General features: G+C 29.7%; 3 protein-coding genes across 4 annotated transcripts; 2 read left to right on the forward strand and 1 right to left on the reverse strand.

Moving 5' to 3' along the window:
* Positions 1-41: 41 nt before the first annotated feature.
* Positions 42-1,081, forward strand: LOC114166328 (uncharacterized). Its single transcript, XM_028051041.2, has 3 exons — positions 42-206; positions 377-496; positions 589-1,081. The coding sequence occupies exons 1-3, from the start codon at positions 189-191 to the stop codon at positions 949-951; spliced, it is 501 nt and encodes a 166-aa protein (XP_027906842.2). The 5' UTR covers positions 42-188; the 3' UTR covers positions 952-1,081.
* A 5,057-nt stretch (positions 1,082-6,138) lies between these two features.
* On the forward strand, positions 6,139-7,806 carry LOC114166483 (cyclin-U4-1-like). The gene is made up of 2 exons (XM_028051220.2): positions 6,139-6,562; positions 7,444-7,806. The coding sequence occupies exons 1-2, from the start codon at positions 6,216-6,218 to the stop codon at positions 7,721-7,723; spliced, it is 627 nt and encodes a 208-aa protein (XP_027907021.2). The 5' UTR covers positions 6,139-6,215; the 3' UTR covers positions 7,724-7,806.
* Positions 7,807-12,427: 4,621 nt separating this feature from the next.
* On the reverse strand, positions 12,428-18,146 carry LOC114167387 (uncharacterized). Of its 2 annotated transcripts, none has more exons than XM_028052473.2 (12): positions 17,573-18,146; positions 15,913-16,472; positions 15,740-15,829; positions 15,382-15,621; positions 14,587-14,808; positions 14,229-14,508; positions 13,803-14,140; positions 13,583-13,692; positions 13,388-13,491; positions 13,226-13,299; positions 13,035-13,131; positions 12,428-12,830 (listed from the first exon to the last, which is right to left on the reverse strand). In XM_028052473.2, the coding sequence occupies exons 1-11, from the start codon at positions 17,910-17,912 to the stop codon at positions 13,036-13,038; spliced, it is 2,454 nt and encodes an 817-aa protein (XP_027908274.2). In that variant the 5' UTR covers positions 17,913-18,146; the 3' UTR covers positions 12,428-12,830; position 13,035. The 2 variants fall into 2 exon arrangements, with proteins under 2 accessions (XP_027908274.2, XP_027908277.2); XM_028052476.2 differs by having other exon boundaries at positions 12,428-12,858.
* Positions 18,147-22,713: the final 4,567 nt, after the last annotated feature.

A 22,713-nucleotide genomic window follows, 5' to 3' on the forward strand; every position in this document is an offset into this window, starting at 1 on the left:
AAAATGGACGCTGTAGATGACGACTATTGTTGTCCAACGCGGTATTTCTTTTTCCACGTCACCAAAGCTGTGGGAATAAAATAATCGTTTGGAAAAGAGGGTTTGGTTTCAGACCTTCCCAAATAATCAAGTTGAACCAAATAACTCGTGAGAAGCTAAACCCTAAACGCTACGCAGTGTTCCAAATCATGAATTCCTTCTCCTCGGTAAGTAGTTTATGCTTGATTTTTGGCTCAACTGTATCATCATCATCATCTTCAATTCTTAGTGTTTTCCTCATAAACGACCCATCCATCGGTTTATTATTAGTTTATTTTTCGATCAATTTTGGGGAATCTTGATTTCATACGCCAAAGTCCAATTAATGTTTTTGCAGCTTCTAAATATGTTTGAGGAAATCCTTATAGGAATGTTGAAGATCAACGAAAGGAAGAAGCACGCAGATGATGAGAAAGACAACCTTTCTGAATCACTAAGACGAATAAACAGTTCAAGTGTAAGTTCTTTTCTTTAATTTCCTATCCAAATCCTACAACCAATGAAGAAAAGTGATGTCCTTATGCTAATAACAGTAATTGAATTGCACAGCAAGATGGAACAGAGTTAGAGATATGTGGCGATGTTAATTGTGTTGAGGAAGTACATAGCAGAATACGAATTAACCATTTCCGCAGTAGTTGTGGTGAGAAAAGAAGAACAGCAGAAATGACGGGAAGAACGGCATCATGGTGGGCGGCCTTTGGGTTTTCTTTGTGTTCATTGTCACTGAAATACAGCAAACCAGTTCTCCAAGCACAACCACCTCATTCACTTTGGCTTTCCATCATAGCAATGTTGAGCTTTACATTGTTTGCATGTGCTGCTACTGTTATGCTTCTTGTTGGAGCAAGGTTCACTCATATGCAGATTATTGTAATGCTCATTGCATTCTTCAATATGGTGTTGGCTTAACATGTTTTCAGATTGATGCACAAGTAGTATCTTGCTTTTTACATAATTTCATTTGCAAAACAAGTTTGTAACAAATGTTTGAGTGTGGGACATATCAGTATCAGCAGTTAATGAGATCTTAATTAAGAAAGTCTCTCTATGACAGAGATATGTATTTTGTCTACTGAATGTTTTGCTAATTATACTTTTGAACATTAATACGGCACATATATAGTTGTTGTTTAGACACAGAAAACAGTCAAACACATATTCAAAACTCAGTAGTGATTCATCCATGCCTTTGCTAGTACTTGTGAACTGAGATGACTTGTCAAAGTCTGTATACTTGACCCAATTGCACTGCATACAGGGTATAGCTCATACATGGTACTTACTAATGTTGATGAGTAGAGAGAGTGTGTTGAGTTGCTTGAAAAGCACTTGGAAATGAGTTTCATTTCTTTTATCATAATATTTGGATCTTCATCCATTCCCCATTTTATCCAATGAAGCTTATCAAATGATAGGGGGAATAAAAAAGCAATATCAGTTTCCACATCTTCAGTGAAACCTGCAAATAACTACCTCTGCTGCATCCAAGTTTTATCTGCCTCTTGTTATAGTCTTCAAATGTTCATCCCTGCAGATTTTACCAACTTGACTTAGATTTTGTGATTCCCATTTATTGCAATATCAAAAGTGGCATCCTCTAATGTTAGTCAATGTGTGTTGTTATTTTCTACTCTACTTCTCTTCTATCCTATCTGTTGCATACTTCCTGATACATCGGATTTGCCTCAGCAGCGCTGTATTAGCCTTTTCTCCATATACCATTACTTCACCTTGTTCTGTCTAACGTGTTCATGTGTCCATGCGCTGTACCATTGGATTTATCTCCAAGAAGATGTCTATCTTCAAACCTCGAATAACAATTTTCATTTACTAGCAATTGTCATTCTAAGACAAATAATCCTTACTTGTACTACTTTCATCACACTTTGGTCACAACCACCTAAATAAGTTACATACTTCAACTAACATCATTCATCCTTTCCATAAACTATGATGGCACTCTCACTTCTGCATTTTAATTATCTCCTGTATAGATGACTAGTTACTTTATACAATTTTTTGGACATAGATTTATGAGAGTATGAAAATGTGACCCTTTTTTTAAAATTATTGATCATGCATGTTCATGCATTAACATGAGTTAGAGAGTATTTCTGTTGCAACTGCCCTTTCATTCATAGATACAGTTGAATTAAGTTTCATCTGTAATAAATTTGGATATTTTGAATTGAATTGGTATTCAATTTTCTTGGTGAGTATTCAAAATTTATATTTTTCAATTAGTGAAATCTTTGAAAGAAGTACATAATGTATTTATTTAATTTGAAGTACCTAATGATGTTACGTACTGAGATTTAAGTTCGTAGTGTTTGTTAATTGATTTTAGTTAACACTATTGAATTTAAAATAATCATAAGCGTACTTTTTTTAGTTAGTTAAATAGATAATTCAGAAAAATAAAAGCACATTATCCTTGCTTTGTAAATATCCATTAATTGAGAGAATTCCATTTTCCATACTTTTTCGTTGAATAACACAGATTTATATATATGTTTCCCTGTAAAGTTGTTTATCTTCTTCCAAACTGTCTTTAAAGAAAACTTTTTTCTTCTTCCCTATTGCAAACCCAAATAGTAGGCCTAACCTACACAATGGTTTTTGCTTATTGCACTCCAACAATTACTTATTGCATCCTAGAATAAGAGAAAAAGACTCCAACACTTTTCACTTGTAGAATTTAGGTCCTAGATAAACCAATTTAACTTGTACAAAAGTATATCTTATTTTTATTTCTTTTTATTTTTCTCTAATAAAAAAATTATATAGAAATTTATTCAAATTAATTTTAACATCAAAGCTCAATCTCTTATTGCAATAACAATAATAATGGATTAAGTTTAAGAAATAAAACATTAGATTTCAATAACTTGACAAACTCCACTTTCTTCACTTGTGTTAGGTTTATAAGGAGGGGTATCACTAGGGAGATAAACACACCAATGAGATCTGAGCCCAACCACATAAGGTATTGATACCACTCTTAACCCAAAACCTTAAGACAATGAATTTATGAATTTTTATTCTTATGTAATGTTCCACTTTTTCATTTTTAGTCAATGTGGGACACAAAGTAGAAGTGATTAGATACTTAAACCAAGTTACACAATGTGCATGACATCGTGGGACACAAACATTACAGTGTTTTTTGCTTTTATGGCACGTTAGATTGGATCCACACACGTTGGAAAAGGTTGTTGTGTCTGTATTTTGGAATTTGCTCGATATTTCCAACTAGGTTTGTGTTTCTTCTTCTCATTCTATCTCTTCTTTCTTTCTGCAAAGTTGCTTCACGTTGACTGAAGAGGATATGCAGCCTTGTCGGTCTCTAAAGTGTCCAAAACTTTCATTTCAATATTTTCAATTAATGTTGGATTTGAGACAGAATCATTGGTCTTCAAGATTAGGGGTGGTTGCTATGTACCAATCAACACGACAACAATACCATTAACCAGGTTGGATATATAGCAAAAAATTTAATTAGCCTCTCAATAATAGTGTTTGATGCGTTATATTATAAATCAAAGTAGATAAATAATAAAAGAACAATAAATACTATATTAATCGAACAGTTTTTAATATTTCAAAAAATTGAATATAGAAACGAGAATAAAGATGAAAGATGGGTAGCTAATCATGTACGGGATCATACCCTTTCGTATAACTTTTATTAGTTAATTACTTAATTTTAATATTTTTTATTTTTTATTAACATTTACACATTTAATATATCATGTGTTTGTATAACTATAAATTTAATTATAGGGTTGAAGATCATATATATATATATATATATATATATATATATATATATATATATATATATATATATATATATATATATATATATATATATATATATATATAATTGATTATAGTATATAAGTGAATATAAATTTAATTTTTTAAATAATTTTGTAAAATTAAATTAAATTTTAAGATTCACTTTCATTAAATCTGTTTTAGTAAAGTTTGTTGGACCTGTGATGTGTTATTGACTTTCTTTTGTTTTTCTACCTCGAGATAATTGATTACAAATATAATTAAATTATAATTTATAATATTTAAGTGATTACGAACCTTAATTGTTAATTCAATTTAATAGGATTTTAAGGAAATTTATTTTATAGAAAAGAAATAAAATGGACTATATTTAAGTGGACTATAGTTTTTGTTATAATCAAGTATAATTAAAACCAGTTTTTATTTGAGTAATTATGTCAAAAAGGGTCTTTATTAAATTAGTAGTATTCACATTAGAAAAAAAAAAATATTATGTCAGAAGCTAGAGGAGAAAGAATGGGTCAGAAAATAATAATAATAAAAATAAGTTAAAATTTTCCATATTTTCTTTTTACATATTTCATTATTCCTCTAAATTTAAACAGATATGAACAAAATCTATGATAGAAATCTAATATATCAAAGTTAGATAGGTTCCAAAAGCTTTAAATATTATCACAAAAAGAACAGCATCATTGAACCTTTGGAATTCATTTGGGTCACAAGAACCAATCTTTAACAAAAAGCACCACCCGTATATATAGTGTTTTCCTTTATTCAAGGGAATGCAATATATAAATATATAAATATATAAATGTATAAAAGAAGAAAAACATAGAATAGTAATGGTGTGGACCAACACTTGAAGTAGAATCAAAACACATGCAAGAGTTTCAAAATCCCCACATGTAATCACATGAAAGGGTATGTGACATGACATGCAATTTTTTCACCCTCACAAAACAAATAAATTAACCACAAACCAAAAAATTATTAGATCACTAATTAATCTAATTTGGAGAAAGGGTGATTAATTAATCCATAAATAAACTCACCACCCCCTTCCCTCTTTCACAATTCAAGTTTTGAAATTAGAGAAGAAATCAAAATCATTACCCAACAACAACTCAAACCCCAAAAAGGACACAACTTGCAACCCATTATTTAAACTAATAGGCCCATTTTGCATTAACAAAAGTACCTACCCTTAATTGTAATTTCAATTCACGTACTTTTTGTGTTTGTAATTTTATTCTAACTATACAATATCGTAATATTTGTTAAAGAATATTAACGTGACATTTCATTTAAAATAAAGTTGGATGATTGAAAAACTATCAAAATTTCTGTTAAGCATTGAAAGTTAGGTTATTAGATAAACTAAATTACATAATTAGAATATTGAGAGATTAAATTAGAGGGAAAAAGGGACCAATTTCATGTAATTAAAAAGTCTAAACAAGAATAACACCTTGTTTTCATGTGTGAACGTTTTTTCCATCACATGGTCCAAATAGTTATAATGTTAAGAGGACAAAATAAAAACAATTCATTTATTATATTAAAATATAAAAAGTTCAATAATATTTAAAATATTAGTATTTGTTTAATGTTGAGTAAAAATGATAAAGTTAAACATATTATATATATATATATATATATATATATATATATATATATATATATATATATATATATATATATATATATATATATATATATATATATATATATATATATAACTCATAACTTCATTCTTTTACTCGAGTCGAGTTAAGTTTAGTATTGTGTCTCTTTAATGAAACTTCTTCAAAACTTATCATATAATTAACCTTTTGATAGTATATTTATAAAAAAATGATTTTTTAACAATTAAATTTTGACAATTTTTTTTTTATAACTTGAGATAACATTTTCTAAATGACTTTTCATTTTTTTCATTTTTTTATATACCAAAATCTCTTAGAATGTACTACCTCAAATTCAAGTTTTAACTCTCAAAATTTAGTTGAGAAAAAATATTGTCTTATTTATAATATCTTTCATCATATATTCCTTTTACCAATGATATTCTAAATAATGAGACAAAAACTAATTATTTCTTTAGTAAGATGTGACCAAAACAAAACTCATTTTCGAAATAAAATTTTCTCCATTCACATCATTAGAAATTATACTTCAAACAACACATACTTTAAATAATGGACTCATCTATCTATATGGTGGACCATGTTGCTTTTAACTTAACCTCTCAGTGCATAGCATAGAAAATTGACTCTATATATCTATATATATACACACAAACACACATAAACCCAGATCATGAAAATTTGAAAGATTTGTTGCATCAGAAGAAGCTTGTGATAGTGTTAATGGCGGAGGAGGAGAGTCCAAGTGTGATGCCAAAAGTGATCACTTTCCTCTCCTCCATGCTGGAAAAGGTAGCTGAATCAAACGATCACAACCAGAAGCTTCTTCAGCAGCAGCAGCAGAACAAGATCTCAGTGTTCCATGGCTTAACACGACCAAACATCTCAATTCAGAACTACCTCCAAAGAATCTTCAAGTACGCTAATTGCAGCCCCTCGTGTTTCATCGTTGCCTATGTCTACCTCGATCGTTTCACTCAGAGACAACCCTCTCTCTCCATCAACTCCTTCAATGTTCATAGATTGTTGATCACAAGCGTCATGGTTGCTGCCAAATTCATGGATGACATGTTAGTCTCTCTTCGATCATTCTTGTGATGTTCAATTTTCTCATTTTTACTCGATGTAGAATTTAGACTCATACTTAGATTCTCGATCGATCCCTTGATGAAGTCTCTGATTCTTTTAAAATCTTAAGAAAATAATTTTCCAAAGAGAAATCAAGCACCCAGTAACTGTTTCGATGTTCTTGACAGACATCCAGAATCTGTTTTTCTGAATTCTGAAACTTAGACAAAATTTTAAGTTGACAAATGATTAATGGTGGATCTTACTTTCCCATTCTTGTTTCTTCGTTTTTTCCTGTAAATTATATGTATATGAAAGTGAAATGAGTTGCATTTTTCTTTTCATTTTCCATGAATTTTTCTTGTTCTGGATTTTGAAGTGTTACAGTTACCTGCAGAAAAATGAAAAGTGTTAAAACCCCAGATTGTGAATTGTAGTTTACCCAAAAAAGATTATATCTTTTTCCTTTTGGGTGTGATTTTTAATCTTCTTCATTCCTCTCTGACGTAAAGTTTTGTGTTTATGATAACAATATATTTGCTTAAAAAATATAATGTTGGTTGTGGAAAATACTATGGCCAGCTGGATCTCCATTGAGAAGAGACAATCTGCCATGTGATCCCATGAGTTTACTGCAAATATCCAGCAAATATCTCTTATTTAATTTTATATATATAGGTAGGTAAAAATAAATAGACAGTGTTAATGAAAATAAACTAAAGAAGTCTTAAGTGATTTTGAAATATAAATAAATAAAAAATTACTTAAAAGATATCACTTCATGTTGTAATAGAAAATTGTCAAAATTTAATCGTGATGAAAAAAGGGAAGAACATTTTGCATGACATAGACCTAAAATGTTGTGATGTATGATATTTTTCAGGTATTACAACAATGCATACTATGCGAAAGTTGGAGGAATAACAAAAACAGAGATGAATTTTCTTGAGTTGGATTTTGTGTTTGGTTTAGGTTTTCACTTGAATGTGACACCAGGAACCTTCCAAGCCTACTGTGTCCACCTTCAAAGAGAAATGTTGGTGATGGAACCTCTGAGTTTTGCAGATTCGTCCTTAACTTTAGGAAAATCATTAAAAACTCACTTCTTGTGCTTCAATGAAGATGAATCTCCTCATCAAAAGCAACAACAGCTAGCTGTTTGATTCATTCCTTGCATTTTTCTCACTAGTTGTAAATGTAGTGAATCTATCACAGTCTGGCAAGTAACTACCTTTTTTTATTCTAATTCTAATTCCTCTTACTTTTTCTTCTTTTCTCACTTTTTTTTTATATATATATAAATTTTGGTTTTTTGAGTATCTTATACTCCTTCACACTTCTCTCTGGACAACCCCTACAAGGAAAGGTAGAATTTTTTTAAAATTGAAATTAAATGTTTTTATCCTTTAATCTTTGGTAAGCACCGGAATTAGTGAATTTTTGAAATCTTGAATTAATTTAGTCATTTTCTTATCTAGACAAATGTTTAAATTTAGTCATTTTAACCAAATTTTATTAAATTTATTTGTCATTCCAAACGTGTTTTTCAGTTAACATTGAAGTATAAAGGGTTAAATATGTTTTTGGTCCCTTAACTTTTAGTCAATTTTGGAATTAGTCCATTTCGAAACATTGAACCAATTTAGTCATTGATCTTTCGAAATGCGTGAATTTAGTCCTTTTAATCAAATTTTGGTAGGTTTATTTGATGGTTCGTACGCATTTTAGGATTATATCTAAGTTGTTTATACTGTTTGACACATTTTTTACTTTAATGTTAAGTCAAATACTATCATGAAACGCATTTGAAATGTCAAATAAATCTAACATAATTTGATTAAAAGGACTAAACCCACATATTTCGAAAGATAAAGGACTAAATTGGTCTAAAGTTTCGAAATGGACTAATTCCAAAATTCACTGAAAGTTAAGGGACCAAAAACATATTTAACCCAAATATAAATGTGTCAAACGATATAAACAATTCAAATGCTGTCATGAAAGAAACATCAAATAAACTTAATAAAATTTTGTTAAAATGATAAAATTGACGTATTTTTTAAGTTGAAAAACTAAATTCGATCGAAGTTTTGAAAAATGACTAATTCTAATTATTGTTGCAAGTTAAAGACAAAAACATATTTAACTCATTAAAATTTAACTTTTTTTTGGATTAATATTTCAGCTTGGGTATTAAAATTGAGTTATTTTAGTCTCTCAAGTTTCAATTGGGTATTCCAAAAATTTATAGAAGTATGATTTTTGAAAACTAGAGTAACATGAAGAATGGATGAGGCAGCTTTTTTCATTTGAACTAAGATTCTTAATTTATTTATTTTTTGTTTTGTCTTTCACCAAATTGGGATGGATCTACGTTGTCACGTTTAAAGTAGTTGCTCTCACAAACTTTCTATTATTTTTTTAGTATAAAGTACATGCATCATTATACATTGTCCCAATAATTTGAAATTCAAAAGAAAATTAGTTTATATAATTTGTATGTATATTGTTTCCTCAATATTAGATCAATGATTGATAAATATGTGCTATCACTGAGTTCTTAGGTCTAATGTTGGTAACATCATTTTCAGAGTGGCAAATACTAATTATTTAATTTCTTCAATTTTATTTTTTATTTTTTGTGTAAATTGACACTTCTCATTCTTATCCACGTTTATGTTATAATAGCAACGTATTCTATTCGAAATAAAGGAAAAGGATTAATGCTCTTCTTTTTCTACACACTTTCTTCAAAATCTATTTGAATGGATGTTATTTTAAATTCTTTTATTTTTCAAATGTGTTGTTTGGATACGATAATTTAAGTTTTTTAAATTTTAATTTTATTTCTAAAAAGAGTATTTCGATTATCAGAAAATATAAAGATTAATCTAAATATCAAATGATTATTAAAAATTAAAAATTATTAATATTGATAATCTTTTTTAGTCAATATTGGTTTTCTTAGTCGATATTAATGGGTATTATTCTTCAACTAAATTATTAAGAAAATTTTTAGCCAATGTTAAAGTTTTTTTCATAATTGATATGATTGAGATTTTTTTTTTGTTTGTTTGAGTTTACTACAATTATTTTGACTGACATTAATCAAGATTATTTTTACAATATAATTGATTCGTTTTTTTTATTTTACTTTTCGAACGATCTTGGCTGAAAAATTTCCCTAATCAATATTAATAAGAAGAAGTCCTACTTAATGTTGGTTGAAAGTTTTTAGCCAACTTAGAAAAATAATTCAAACGAACTATTGAGAAAATAATGTACAAAAAAAAAAAGAAATAATCACTATAAACATCAACAGAACATAAATCACTATAGATGTCAATAAAGAAAATCTAGTCCATACCCACTAAAAATAGTCCCCTCAACATTGTGAAGAAAATTTTGCCTAATTTCAAGCATTAAATAATAATCGTATACAACAAAAATATTAAAAATACCCTTAACAAATGAACCCAAAAAATACTTTTATCAACAGAAAAAAATTTATTTTTATTATAAAGCGAAAAGTAATCATCGTGATAACGTTTCGGTATTTGTTAACTGCATGACACGACACCTCAACCAGAATCTAGCCGAAAAATTAATTCAAGGATAAGAAATGTGAATCTGAATTTAATTACATATATTAAGTTGTAGAATTTTAATTTCTCTCAAGTTTTTTACCAAAATAACATTTTATCGTAAAACATCCCAAATTATACATAAAAATAAAGTATCTTTTTAAATATCAGAAAAAATAATCGTCCATGATATATTTGTTAAAATGATCAAATTAAATGGTCATTTGAATTAAGGACTTCGTTTTATGGGAAATGGATATAGTACAAACTAAAGAACTTAGATTTTGTGTTTGAATCAGAATATATTCATAATATTCACAAATTTTAATGTTAGTAAAGCCACCTTTGGTCAACATAAAAGAACTTTAAATCGACAACACTTGTTTGTGTCAGTAATACAATAGAAGCCAGAAGTTTAAGATTGATGCAATAGAATAGAATATTTAATGCAATCACAAAGTCTTTTTTATATGGATATCTTATTTTTTCTAACAAAAATTCAAAAAAGTCAATTACAATACACCAACGTGTAATTTCTTATTCATCAACGTGACAAAGGTTTGGTACTAAATAAACATTTTTTGAAGAAAAAGTCGACACAATTTGAGGAAAGACAATTATAACAATTTTGCCGGTTTTGAATTCATCAAAGAATCGCAATATATTAAAACTAATAATCAAACAATCAATGATGTAATAATATTGTAATTAAAAATTTAAAATAAAAAAAAAAAAGGTTATGGCTTCCTATGAAAAGGGGGCCGAAAAATGTGAGAATACCACAAGAAAACAACCATTTCATTCCCTTTTTACTTTCAAGTTGTACCTATGTCACGTATATTTTTGCTATTAAAATAAAATTCTAGTCAGCAACATGAACTTCTAGAACTAATTATTACTAACATTTTCTTTTCCACAAGCAAAAAACATGGCACAGGGTCATCTGGAACCTAGCTCAACCATGTCAAAAACTAACAGCTAGAACTATTTTAAATTCTAAAAACCTTGTTTTCTTTAGTTAAAATTATACAATAAGCGGAATAAGCAGGAATCTGCTTAGCTTGTTAGTTTAACCAGAGTTTACAATGAAACAATGCATGAGCAATCGACAAAACATTGATGATATACAAAAACCTGTGACAGCGTCCAACTAAATATAAGAAGATTTACCAAATCAAAAATCAAAAAGGGTACCATATATGCAGAGTGTGAGCAAACGGGCTTGAAGAGATCTCAGACCCTGCACTGAGAGAAAGAGAACAAACTGGAAACTAAAACTTAGGTTAGCAGATAACCATCCTCACTCATCCAATTGAAGAATAATTAAATTTAAGAAGACACTATGTGAGAGCAATGGAAACTGAAGTAAGACACCTAACATGACAAACTAAAGCTTAACGATTCTGAAGTTGACACACTTCAGAATATTCACATGATAATAGTCTGAAATCCATGTTATATGCATGATAAATCATCTGATTTAGCAAATCCTAACAAAATTATACGTAAAATCATCTAAATTACCAAAACGCAAATCCTAACAAGCTTTGAAGTCTAAAACGAATAAGCTCACACAGAAAACATACTTAGGCAATACCCCATTCCGTAGGCAATGGCTCCAGTTCCTTCAGAACTTAACAAAAGTAGTTTTTGAAACTCCATACTAACAGGGTATAAAGTTGGAAACACCCACTTAAAGTCTTAAGCATTGAACAATATCAAAACCAAATCATAAACTTTGCCAACTTTTGCCTTTGGGATAGGGTTTAGCTACAATTAAGCAGGAAGGATGGAACAACCAGAGGTGCGTAAAGAACCAGCCTTAATAATTAATTCCATTTCAGAAACTCAGTAACAGGTGATTCTCAACCCTCTTCTGCTACTCTCTATTAATCTCTTGAAGGTAGCATTTCCCCAAGATATTGCAAAGGCAATTGATCTTCTGAGGTCCATGTCAGTGTACAAATGATTTATGGAAATCAATGAAGTTAACTAAGGAAAGATATCAATGCATCTTTAGCATTGTCCTGAAGTCCCCCTCAGCACAAAAACCTCAAAAGTATCAAATCATAGCAGCAATAAATATTACCAGTGCAATATGCTTTTACTATCTTAGGATGACACCAAGTCAAATAAAATCCAATAAACTAATTATTTGACTTCATTAATTGCTGAAGTAGTGCTCTTATTACTACTAGCTCAACAAAGTACTAATTAGTTCACTTCTGTTCTGATCAAATCACGGCAAAAACAAGTAACCCATCCAAAGTAACTAAACATCTCTTTAGAGATTCAAAATAAAGAACCAACTTATTGATAAATTCAGCAGGTAAAAATCCATGAAGCCTTAATCTAACAAGTAGAATCTCTATCCTGGTCTCAAGTCCAAATGAAAAGGAAGATGGAGCTGTGGGTAAATCTTTCATAGTATCCATCCAAGTATGATTTCATAAATCAGGGTTTAATTACACATCACTGCTCAATACTTTTTCCATCTCTAATTAACTTGAGTCCATACAGCACAAATTCAATTACTGATAATACATCCATCCAGAGAAGACCCAAGAAGCTTGGATTGACAAGAGCTAGATTTTGCGATAAATTCCAAAAAAAGGCTATAAATAGCAATGTTCCTTTGTCTCCAAATTTGTAGGCATCACAATGCGCATAAGCTTCAACGGTCATCCTACAGCAGCCACTTTATTATATCAGATCTGGTCATAGATAAATTCACTGGTAACCACAGCGTGCAACCTTCACCAGCCCTTGGGAAAAAAATAGAGATGCTATTTCGAGGATAGAGAAATCTCAGAAAAAATATTCACTAATGTTGGATGCATCCTGATTTAGTCTGCAAAATGCAATCCCGATAATTTATCATATGACTTACCTCAATAATAAGATCCCGATCCACCACCACCCATATAACTGCTACCACCACCCACGCCCCTGCTCGAATACACTGATGAATATGAGCTGCCACCAACCTGCAGAATGGGAAAAACAATAAATAAGAATAAAATAAAACCATATATTCATAGCACAATGTCTTACAGACTGAGAAAGGTCAGGATCATTTACATCACTTCCACGGGAAATGTAATCACTGCCATAACTTGATGAGTACAAGCCACCAACATCACCAGTAAAAGAACCTGACAAGCAACACGTGTAAAATGGTAAGAAAAGAAGCAAAATACTGATTCAGACAATAACAAATCAGGCTAATTGCAAATAAATCACCTCCATAACTCATGCCCTGTCGACTGCTATACATCCCATGTGAATCTTGACTAGACATAGAGCTTCTGCTGCTACCACCATATCCCATACTGGATCTTCCAAGTCTGACAATCAAAAGTATTGAATGGGTTACATGACAATAATTAGTTTAGGGAGGAATAAAAGCATAAAACCTTACTATCAAACAAAACTAACCTATCACCATAAGCATCTCCATACTGTGAAGCACTACCACCATAGTCATAGTCCAATCGAGCTCTTGATTGGCGAGCACCAGTATCAGCATACCGAGGAGGAACATCATCCTTATTGAAACACGAAAGTGATAAGTAAATGATTTCATTTAACAATTAGAGAACAAAATCCAATAACAGAAAAAGGGCAATTATAATAACTACGCAGAAATAATACTCACTATAGCAGCATAAGAACGTTTTGAGCCGGACAGAGTATCATAATCTCGGGGACGTCCTTCACGGTAGCTTAGATGGGGAGGAGGTGGAGGTGGAGGCCTCTCAAATCTTTGGCTATATCCATCATCCACATAGCCCCTCCTAGGTGCAGCCCGAGATGTGCTTCTAGGGAGCTCAGAGTAGCCAGGACCAGGACCACGGACAGGATAATCCCTGTAAGATGGTCTTCTTTCAGAAGCCACCCTTGAGCCATAATCTACAGGAACTCTACTTCTTGGAGGTGGTATATCCTCTCGCCGACTATAATCTCTCTTCATGCTACTTTTTGGATATGCAGGTGCTAAGATAAATACAATAATTTACTTTTTAATGAGAAATAAACATCATTAAAACTAAGTCAACTACTAAAAAACAAACGGAATACATACCAACTGGTCTCCTATCATAAGATCTAGATGGAGGAGGTACTGGCCTACTTCTTGCAGGTATGGACATGATAGGGCGTCTATCCCTCACACTAACTGGTCTAGCAGGTGGAGCACGACTTCCAACTCCTCTTGCACCACGAGTAAAAGTACGAGGAGCAGGTCGGCTCCATGAAGGCCTTGTCATCATTCCAGATCCTCGACCAGAACGATAGTCACCACGACTAATGTGTTTTCCACGACCTCTCTGAAGTGGTCTTGACAACCTTGCTCTAACTTTTGCCTGAAAGAAGAAAAACCATTATAAAATGCCCCATTTGACTTAAGAATATAAGCACTTTGTTTAATATCCAAGACAGACCTTCTTGTCTCCTTCACCCAACTCTGTGCCAGTAATACTATCAGCACATTTTACCGCAGCATCATGTGTGCCAAATGTAACAAACCCATAATCCTTCCTACGAGCAGCTGGCATGTTTCTGGCAAGCTCAACCTTTTCAATCTCTCCATATTTCTTGAGAAGATCTCGGACATAATCTTCATCCCATGAAGGAGGCAATGCATCAATAAACACAGTTTTAACCTACAACACAAACGCTTTATCAGTAAATTGGAGGTTTACTAGCATCGAAACACCAGAGACCACAATATGGATAGTTTATCCACTCACAATAAAGTATCACAGTGACTAGCCTTAAAAAGTAAACAAAATTTGCAGAGCTATTAGCAATTAAATTATCAACCATAAAAGCACTTATAGCTTTTTTCATTTGTAAAAGGGTTGCAGTACCCCTTTGTTCTCCTCTTTTATTAATATTTTTTATTGCTGATGAAAAAAATGTAGCTTCTTTCATATAAAAAACTGTTTAGTTTTAAACTGATGTTGCTAAAGCAAACACATTGTAACCAACAAACCTGCAGAAAACTGAGAAAATGCTCACAGCTAATGTGAATAGAATTTGAAACTAAGTAACAAGAATAATACAATATCCAAAATCCACAATATAGCAGCCAAAAGAGAAACCACTATTGGTGTTGGAACCCAGAAGCGTTTTTTACAGCACCCTAAATATGCTTGAACAAAGCCAGAAAACCACAGTACACAGGATCGGTTGAAAAACCCTTGTTAAACCAAGGAATTGGATTTAGAACATACCTGTGCCATAATTTCATCACCCGGGTCAATAAAAGAATCTGCAAAAGAAACTTTTGCAGGCTTATCAACTCCAAACACAACATCCCTCTTCTGCAGTCGCTTAAAGGCATCCATAGCATCAGCACGAGAGGAAAATTCTAAAAATGCAAACCCACGGTTCTTTCCTTCATCATTAGTATCTTCTACTAAGGTCAAATCCTCAACATTTGTAACTCCATAATGTTTCAGCTTCTCTTTTAACTGGCACCGGAAGTTTCATTTGTGATCAGAAAAAACAGCAGACTTGAATTAAGAAAATAACTATCAAACACAACTTGGAATTTGAGTTCAGAAACTCAGAAAATAAAAATTAACTTACAGCTTCCTTTGTCCATGTCTTGCATATATTCCCCAAATAGAGTGTATCACTGTCCTGACTAGGAGTAACACCACATTGTTTGCCATTAATCTGAAATTGGGGAGATAAAAATGTGATTTATCACAGCATCCTTTTTAGTCTACCCCACCACGGAGAAAATAAAAAAAAATTACCACAGGATTTCTGAGCTCTGCTACAGCTCGTTTAGCTTGTTCCACAGTTTCAAAACGCAAGAATGCAAATCCCTTGTTCTTTTTAGTTTGAGGATTCATCATCAACCTGACCTCTGTAACAACCCCAACTTCACCAAAAACCTTCCTCAGATCGCTCTCAGTAGCATCCTTGTCCAAGCCACCAACAAAAACTTCAAACTCTTTCCGCTTCCGCCTTTCCTTCACAACTTCTCGATGTTCCTCTTCATCCACGTCAGCAAAGTCAGGGTGCTCATGCTCCTCACCAGTATGCTCATGCTCCTCCTCACCCTCAAGTTCGTCATGAACATCTTCAACCTCTTCCTCACCTGTATCACCCTCTTCTTCACCTAAATTATCCTCAGCCTCTTCTTCCTCTACTTCATTGCCCACCTCATGACCCTCATCTTGTTCAATTTCTTTCTCATCATAATCAACTGCACCATACTCCTCAGCTTCATACTCAGGATCATTATCCTCCAAATCTAAGCGTTCATCTTTCTCATATTCATCAATCGATTCCTTAACCTCCTCTTCATTGTCTGTCAAGAATACATTTCAATCAGAACAGAAAAAACTTTTCCAACACCACAGTACTCATTAAATCAACATAGTCCATAATCCATAATCATGTCATTGTGTTCAGAACTACCCCCACCGCAGCAGACTAGCACACAAATGAACTCAAAAATCTTGAACCAAAACAGATTGAAAAATAAACTATCACCATCAAAGCACATGCATCTCATCGAATAGCCCCCCAAGTCAATTTCAACAACTACTACATTTAAAGACACACATTAAACAATTCCTCCAATAGCTCTCTTACTATGAGGTTACATTTCCTCCGTACCTCGTGAACCTCATCTGTCAAATATCACACATTCAGCACCAAAATAAATTCAGATTAACATACCCAAACAACAACTAAAACAATACAAAGTTTCAGAAGAATCCCAAAGTTTTAGGAGCAATGTTTCAAAAACCAATTTGTTATAAACAAGATTTTATACAGGGTTTATTGTGAGGTATGTGCAGCCATATCAGCCCCATATATCCCAATTTTACCCGATATCAAGAATTAGAACAGAACTGCAACTGCATGCGGCATTGATTTGTCCCAATTGTTGGTGTATTGTTCCAATTTCAAAGATTGGAGCAAAACTGCAGCAAATTCTTCCCAGCAGTTTTTCAGCGACCAAATCTGTCCCAATTTCACCCAGTACTAGTGATTGGGGTGAAACTGTCACCACATGGGAAGGTGCAATTTGGCAATTTTCCATCAGCCACAATTGCCCCAACTTCCCGTAATATTAAGGGTTTTGGCCAAACAGCAACCACGAATGACCCCATTGATCCCATTTATTCCAATTTCAAACAATATCAAGGGTCACAATGAAACTAAAATCACAATTGCAACTAAAAGTATTGATTATCATCATCACGCGATATCAAGAACCATAATCAAACCAAAATCATAATTATAATTAAAAAATTTGATTACCATAGCAATTAAACTCAACTCATCATCACAACCAAGATCCTAAACTACAACAACAACACCATCCTCAGCCAAAAAAAAAAAACATTAGACATCCAAAGGCTTGATCATTAGAGCGTAAAGAAAAGAAAATTTTCTTACTTTTCACAGCGGTCAACCCATTAGCAAGATGGGACGCTTCTTCCACAGCCTCCGGAGCCATCTGGTTCATATCAATAGCCTTATCCTCAACCACCACAACAGATTCTTTCTCTTCAACCACAAGCTGTTTCTCTTCAACCACAGGGTGCTCTTCCTCCATCGCCTTGGGTTGTTCCTCCTCAGCAACAACAATGGGTTGTTTTTCCTCTACCTTCAGTACCTCTTCCGCAGCATCATGCTGCTGCTGGCTCTGCACACCCTTGGAGATTCCCCTGCCCCCTCTGCCACCCCTCTTTGAGGCGCTTGACACGGACCCACGCTTTGCCGATTTCGGAGGCATTCTTCAAACTAAAGCTTGAATAGAAAGAACGCCCTAAATTGAACCGCGCTTTGTGTGAGATTGAGAGATCTGAGAAAAAATCAAAAGGAGGACGCTGAAATCAAAAGTGAAAGAGATGCACTAGAGAGCCCAGGAGATGAGAAACCCTAGAGATCGAGAATTGGGGATTGAAAGAGACGAGAAAACCCTAAATAACAAGAATCGATACAAAACCCTATAAGTGAGAGACAAAGAGATTTTGATAGAAAACATAGAATGAGACAACAAGGTCAATTTATTTATTTATGAAATGGATTATTCCAACAAAATTTTAGAAAACAATATCTTTTCATATTTTACTTATTAAAAAGTTGTAATACCTTAAACAATAATTTAGATATAAGGTGAACTTATTTTTATAATTTATAATTAATAAAAAACCAACTAAATTAATAAATTTTTAATTATAAAAAAAATAAATAAAACAAGACAAATCAATAATTACATAAATTAAATATGTAATTTTTGTATTATTTTATTTTATTTTATTATGGGTTAAATTTTTTTCAGGTAATTATATGTTTTTATCTTATTCTTTTTAAAAACATCATTTTGTCTATCCATCTATAACAATATATAAAAGGGATTCCCCCTTTTGTGTCCACTTTTCAAAATACTGATTTTATCCATTAAATATAACAATTTATTAAATTTTTTAAAATTGACCGTTACTTTTACAAAAATTTTATAAAATCAGATGTCTCTACTTCTTCTTTATTTATTAATGGTTATTCTTTTATCTGTTCTGATATATTTCACTTTATTTTTAATAAATATAATTTTAATATATATATTAACTTAATAACATTATAATATCACATATATTTAAAAAATACATACACAGGCGCTATTGCGCCTGTGTTACACTAGTATCTATAATAATAATATCAAAGAGATAATTTTTCTTTATCTATATCTTATTTTTTTATTTTATCCTTAATTATTATTTTAATAATTAATTATTTTATAAATAGTTTATTTTTTAATCGTTATTCTAAAATATTTTTCTATCTTTAAGCGTTATTTTAAAAAATTATTTTGTTTACATGTTTTATTTTTCTAATTTTATATTAACAACAAATTTAAAAATTAATTATACATTAATTTAACTCATTTTTTTATAAAAATTAAGAAAATGCAAACGCACGCATATGTGTTTTCGCTCATATATAAAAGAAGAAATATATATTTTTGTGTTTTTAATATTCTTTTTTATTTTTTTGTCTTCATTACTATTTTTTAAATTTAAATGATTATTCATAATAAAAATATTATTTTTTAATTTTATGATTTTAGTAACATCTTTCTTGAATTTAAATAATTACATAATAATTTAAAATGTTTATAAAAGAACTATTTACTCTTTTATTATTTTATTAATTACTTTTTAAAATTTTAAATAATTATTCATAGTATTAGTTACATAATATTACTTAGAATATTTTTTATTTCAGTAACTGAAATTTATTTTTATTATAGCTAGATCTATAATTATATACATCTTTTGTTTTTTTTATTTATAACTGTATATAAAGAAGATATAATTTGTTTGTATCCTCTTTTTATTTTTTCAAATTTATCCTCTTAATTATTCATTTTTAAATTTACATATTTATTCATAATAACAAAATTATTTCTCAATTATATCATTTTAGAAAATAATTTTTTGAATTCATGAATTCAAATGATTGCATAATAATTTAAAATATTTATAAAATAATTATTTACTCTTTTATCATTTAGTAACTACTTTTCCAAAATTTAAATAATTTTATAATAATATAAATAGAGAATTTTTTACATTTTATAATTTCAGTTTTATTTTTTACAATAATTTTTATTTCAATAAGTAAAATTTGTTTTATCTATAGTTATAATTATAATAATATATCTATAACTACGTTCATTTTTTGTTTTTAGATATTTAAAAAACGTATACACACATACGCTATAATATTTGTGTTACATTATTAATAATAATATTGAATGACACAAAAAAAAAATATATAATAATTATAAAATTTTTGTTTCATCTCATCCTTAATGAATAACGTTTATACTTATATATATATATATATATATATATATATATATATATATATATATATTTTGGCGGATTTTGATCAAGAATTTTGAAAAAGACAAAGTAATATGATTATTTGATTTTGATTGAATCATTAGTATAATGTTTTCAAAAAATAACTTCTCTAAATGAACAATTGAATCATTAGATTGGATCATTAGTATAATGTTTCAAAATATGTGAAGAAGTAGAATCTATCTTGTTTTTCATCTTCACGTAATTTTTCTTTTATCACTTAAAAAAACATTTATTATTTTATTCTTCATCAATATATTTTTTTAAATATATTAAAAAATAATTTATTATAATCTAATAAAAAATTGAGAGACGTAATTATTAAAAGATAAATATATTGTAGTCAAGTCACAATTAAAAATCGATTTTGAAAAAACACATAATACATTATATTTTACTTCTATAATAATAAAAAATAAATATACAAGATACTCATAAGATAAAAATAATAATTTTAATAACTATTAAACTAATATTTTATTATCAAGTAACACAAGAATGTTACATCTTCGAGAAAGGAAGAAAACAAATAAGAAATAATAAGAGTAAAAATAATAAGTATATGTCTAACTTTAATTTTTCTTCAAAAAAAATAAAATAAAATACGAGAGTGAAAAACTAAAAAGGTAATGAAAATAAAAAATATCTTAATAAATATTTTGTTTAATTACTCTTTTGGTTATTATTTTAAAAAATATCAAGGTCCTGCAGTTTTTTTAGTCTCAATTGTTTAGTCACAATTTGATATTTTTAGATGAATACATAGATAAAAAAGTAATTAAACATAAATATTTGTATTATTTGTTATATTTGATTTTATGTTTTACTATTTATTAGCATTAAGTATTGTATTTTATAAAAGAAATAAAAAAAACAATTTAATTTTCATCAATTTCTAAAATATGCTACCTAAAATTTAAAAATTTCAAAATTCTTAAAAATTTCAAAAACATATATGTAATTTAAAAAAAAATCAAAAATATTTGGGAGCATGGCCCCTCCCAACTCCATAGAAGCTCAACCACAGTATATATATACTCTTGTAAAATAATGAAAGATTACAACCAAGGAAACATAACATTATTCAATATTTAATATAAAAAATTATGTATTTCTTTTTCAATATCAAATATTCGTAAAGAAATTATATTAATAAAGTGGAAATCCAAATTTTACTATAGTTTTTAAATTAAGCCTGAGACTTAAAAAGAATATCTAAAATCTCTACTATATTATTTTTTACTAGAAGTTATTTTAACTTCAATTAATAAACCATCACTAAATTTATTTATTTTTTTGTAGTGTTCACATGTAAAATATATAGTCACTTAATGTATACAATTTTTTAAAAGTCTATTAGAAAAAATCATAAAACCAATTGTTAAATGAAACATCAAAGAAAACACTCAATTTATAAACAAAGAGTATAGAGAACGATATGACTTAATGTGATAGACAATCCAAAATGAATAAAACACGAAATTAGTATTTGAATCAATTGATTTTTTTTTTTTTACATAACCAATTAGGAGGTTTATTTATGATAATTAATTATGTATATCAATTTTTTTTTGTTAAAAAATATGCAAATACAAAATAACATAATCGATTAATATCTTGTAAAATAACTTTTAAAAGATTTTGAAAAAAAATTGAGTATTTTTTTCAAATATAAAATATTTATGAATTGCGTATGATGCAAACTAAAACTAATGCATGAATCATGCATAAAAGCTGGAAGTAAACCATAACACATGCAATAGTTTTAAGATATATCATTGAAACCAAAATTCATTATAAAAGTTTATTTTTTCATCTTCTTTAGAAAAAGAGAATGTGGGTTCATTTCCATTAATAATATATTAACAACTAGCATTTAATAGACAAAAATTGAGAGACAAACTAAAATTATATGATGTAAAATTTAAAAACAACAATTATACCTATCTGATCCAATAGATGATTCAGTTCGGTAGGTCCAATCAGTCTTATCTCTAAAGCAAATTATGAGATATTCTAAGATACATATGTTGGGAGAAATAATTGTATAACAAATCTCGTTAGTATGATTGTGCCCTGATATCTTTAATACAAAATATTCACAAAATATTTTGTATATTTGGTAAGGTGTCACGCTATAGCTATTATTATTATTATTGTTGTTGTTGTTATTATTTAATCACAATAACTTATTATTTCACTAACATTGCTTAATATCTTGTTACTTGTTTTATCACACGGGTCTAAGGTCCAAATGGTATTATAAGAAAACCTAATATCACACGAATCAGATTTTTTGAGAAACATGGCACGATAAAATTGGACTTGATTAGACAATATGTATGTATAGTTGGAATTCCTCTGAAATACACTCTCACATTTAATACAATTGATCCATAATATTATATAAAGTACACAAAAGTGTAAAGTTACAAAAATAAAATCAATATTTAAACATATCCCAAAATCAAATTTTATTTAAGCCATTTTCAAATCCTTAGGACCAATATGCCAACCCAAGTTCATATGGATACAAGAGGGAAATATAAAATAGTTGTCTTCTGTAAGATTAAGTACGTCTAAACTTAGGTATCACAAGTAGATCTCAATTTTATAACTCAAAAGTTTAATTACAATTTATATATACACGTGCTAAAATAATTA

This window comes from Vigna unguiculata, chromosome 10 (assembly GCF_037176805.1).
Source record: "Vigna unguiculata cultivar grain cowpea cultivar isolate G323 ecotype 2 chromosome 10, ASM3717680v1, whole genome shotgun sequence".
Lineage (NCBI taxonomy): Eukaryota > Viridiplantae > Streptophyta > Magnoliopsida > Fabales > Fabaceae > Vigna > Vigna unguiculata.

Excerpts from the sequence above, each read along its gene's own strand:
- LOC114166328 (XM_028051041.2), top strand. Across the intron at positions 497-588 it reads GACGAATAAACAGTTCAAGT|CAAGATGGAACAGAGTTAGA; the intron begins GTAAGTTCTTTT and ends TGAATTGCACAG.
- LOC114166483 (XM_028051220.2), top strand. The coding sequence starts at position 6,216 with ATGGCGGAGGAGGAGAGTCCAAGTGTGATGCCAAAAGTGATCACTTTC. Across the intron at positions 6,563-7,443 it reads GCCAAATTCATGGATGACAT|GTATTACAACAATGCATACT; the intron begins GTTAGTCTCTCT and ends GATATTTTTCAG.
- LOC114167387 (XM_028052473.2), bottom strand. The coding sequence starts at position 17,912 with ATGCCTCCGAAATCGGCAAAGCGTGGGTCCGTGTCAAGCGCCTCAAAG. Across the intron at positions 13,300-13,387 it reads ACAGGGCATGAGTTATGGAG|GTTCTTTTACTGGTGATGTT; the intron begins GTGATTTATTTG and ends GTTGCTTGTCAG. Across the intron at positions 13,132-13,225 it reads ACATTTCCCGTGGAAGTGAT|GTTGGTGGCAGCTCATATTC; the intron begins GTAAATGATCCT and ends CCCATTCTGCAG.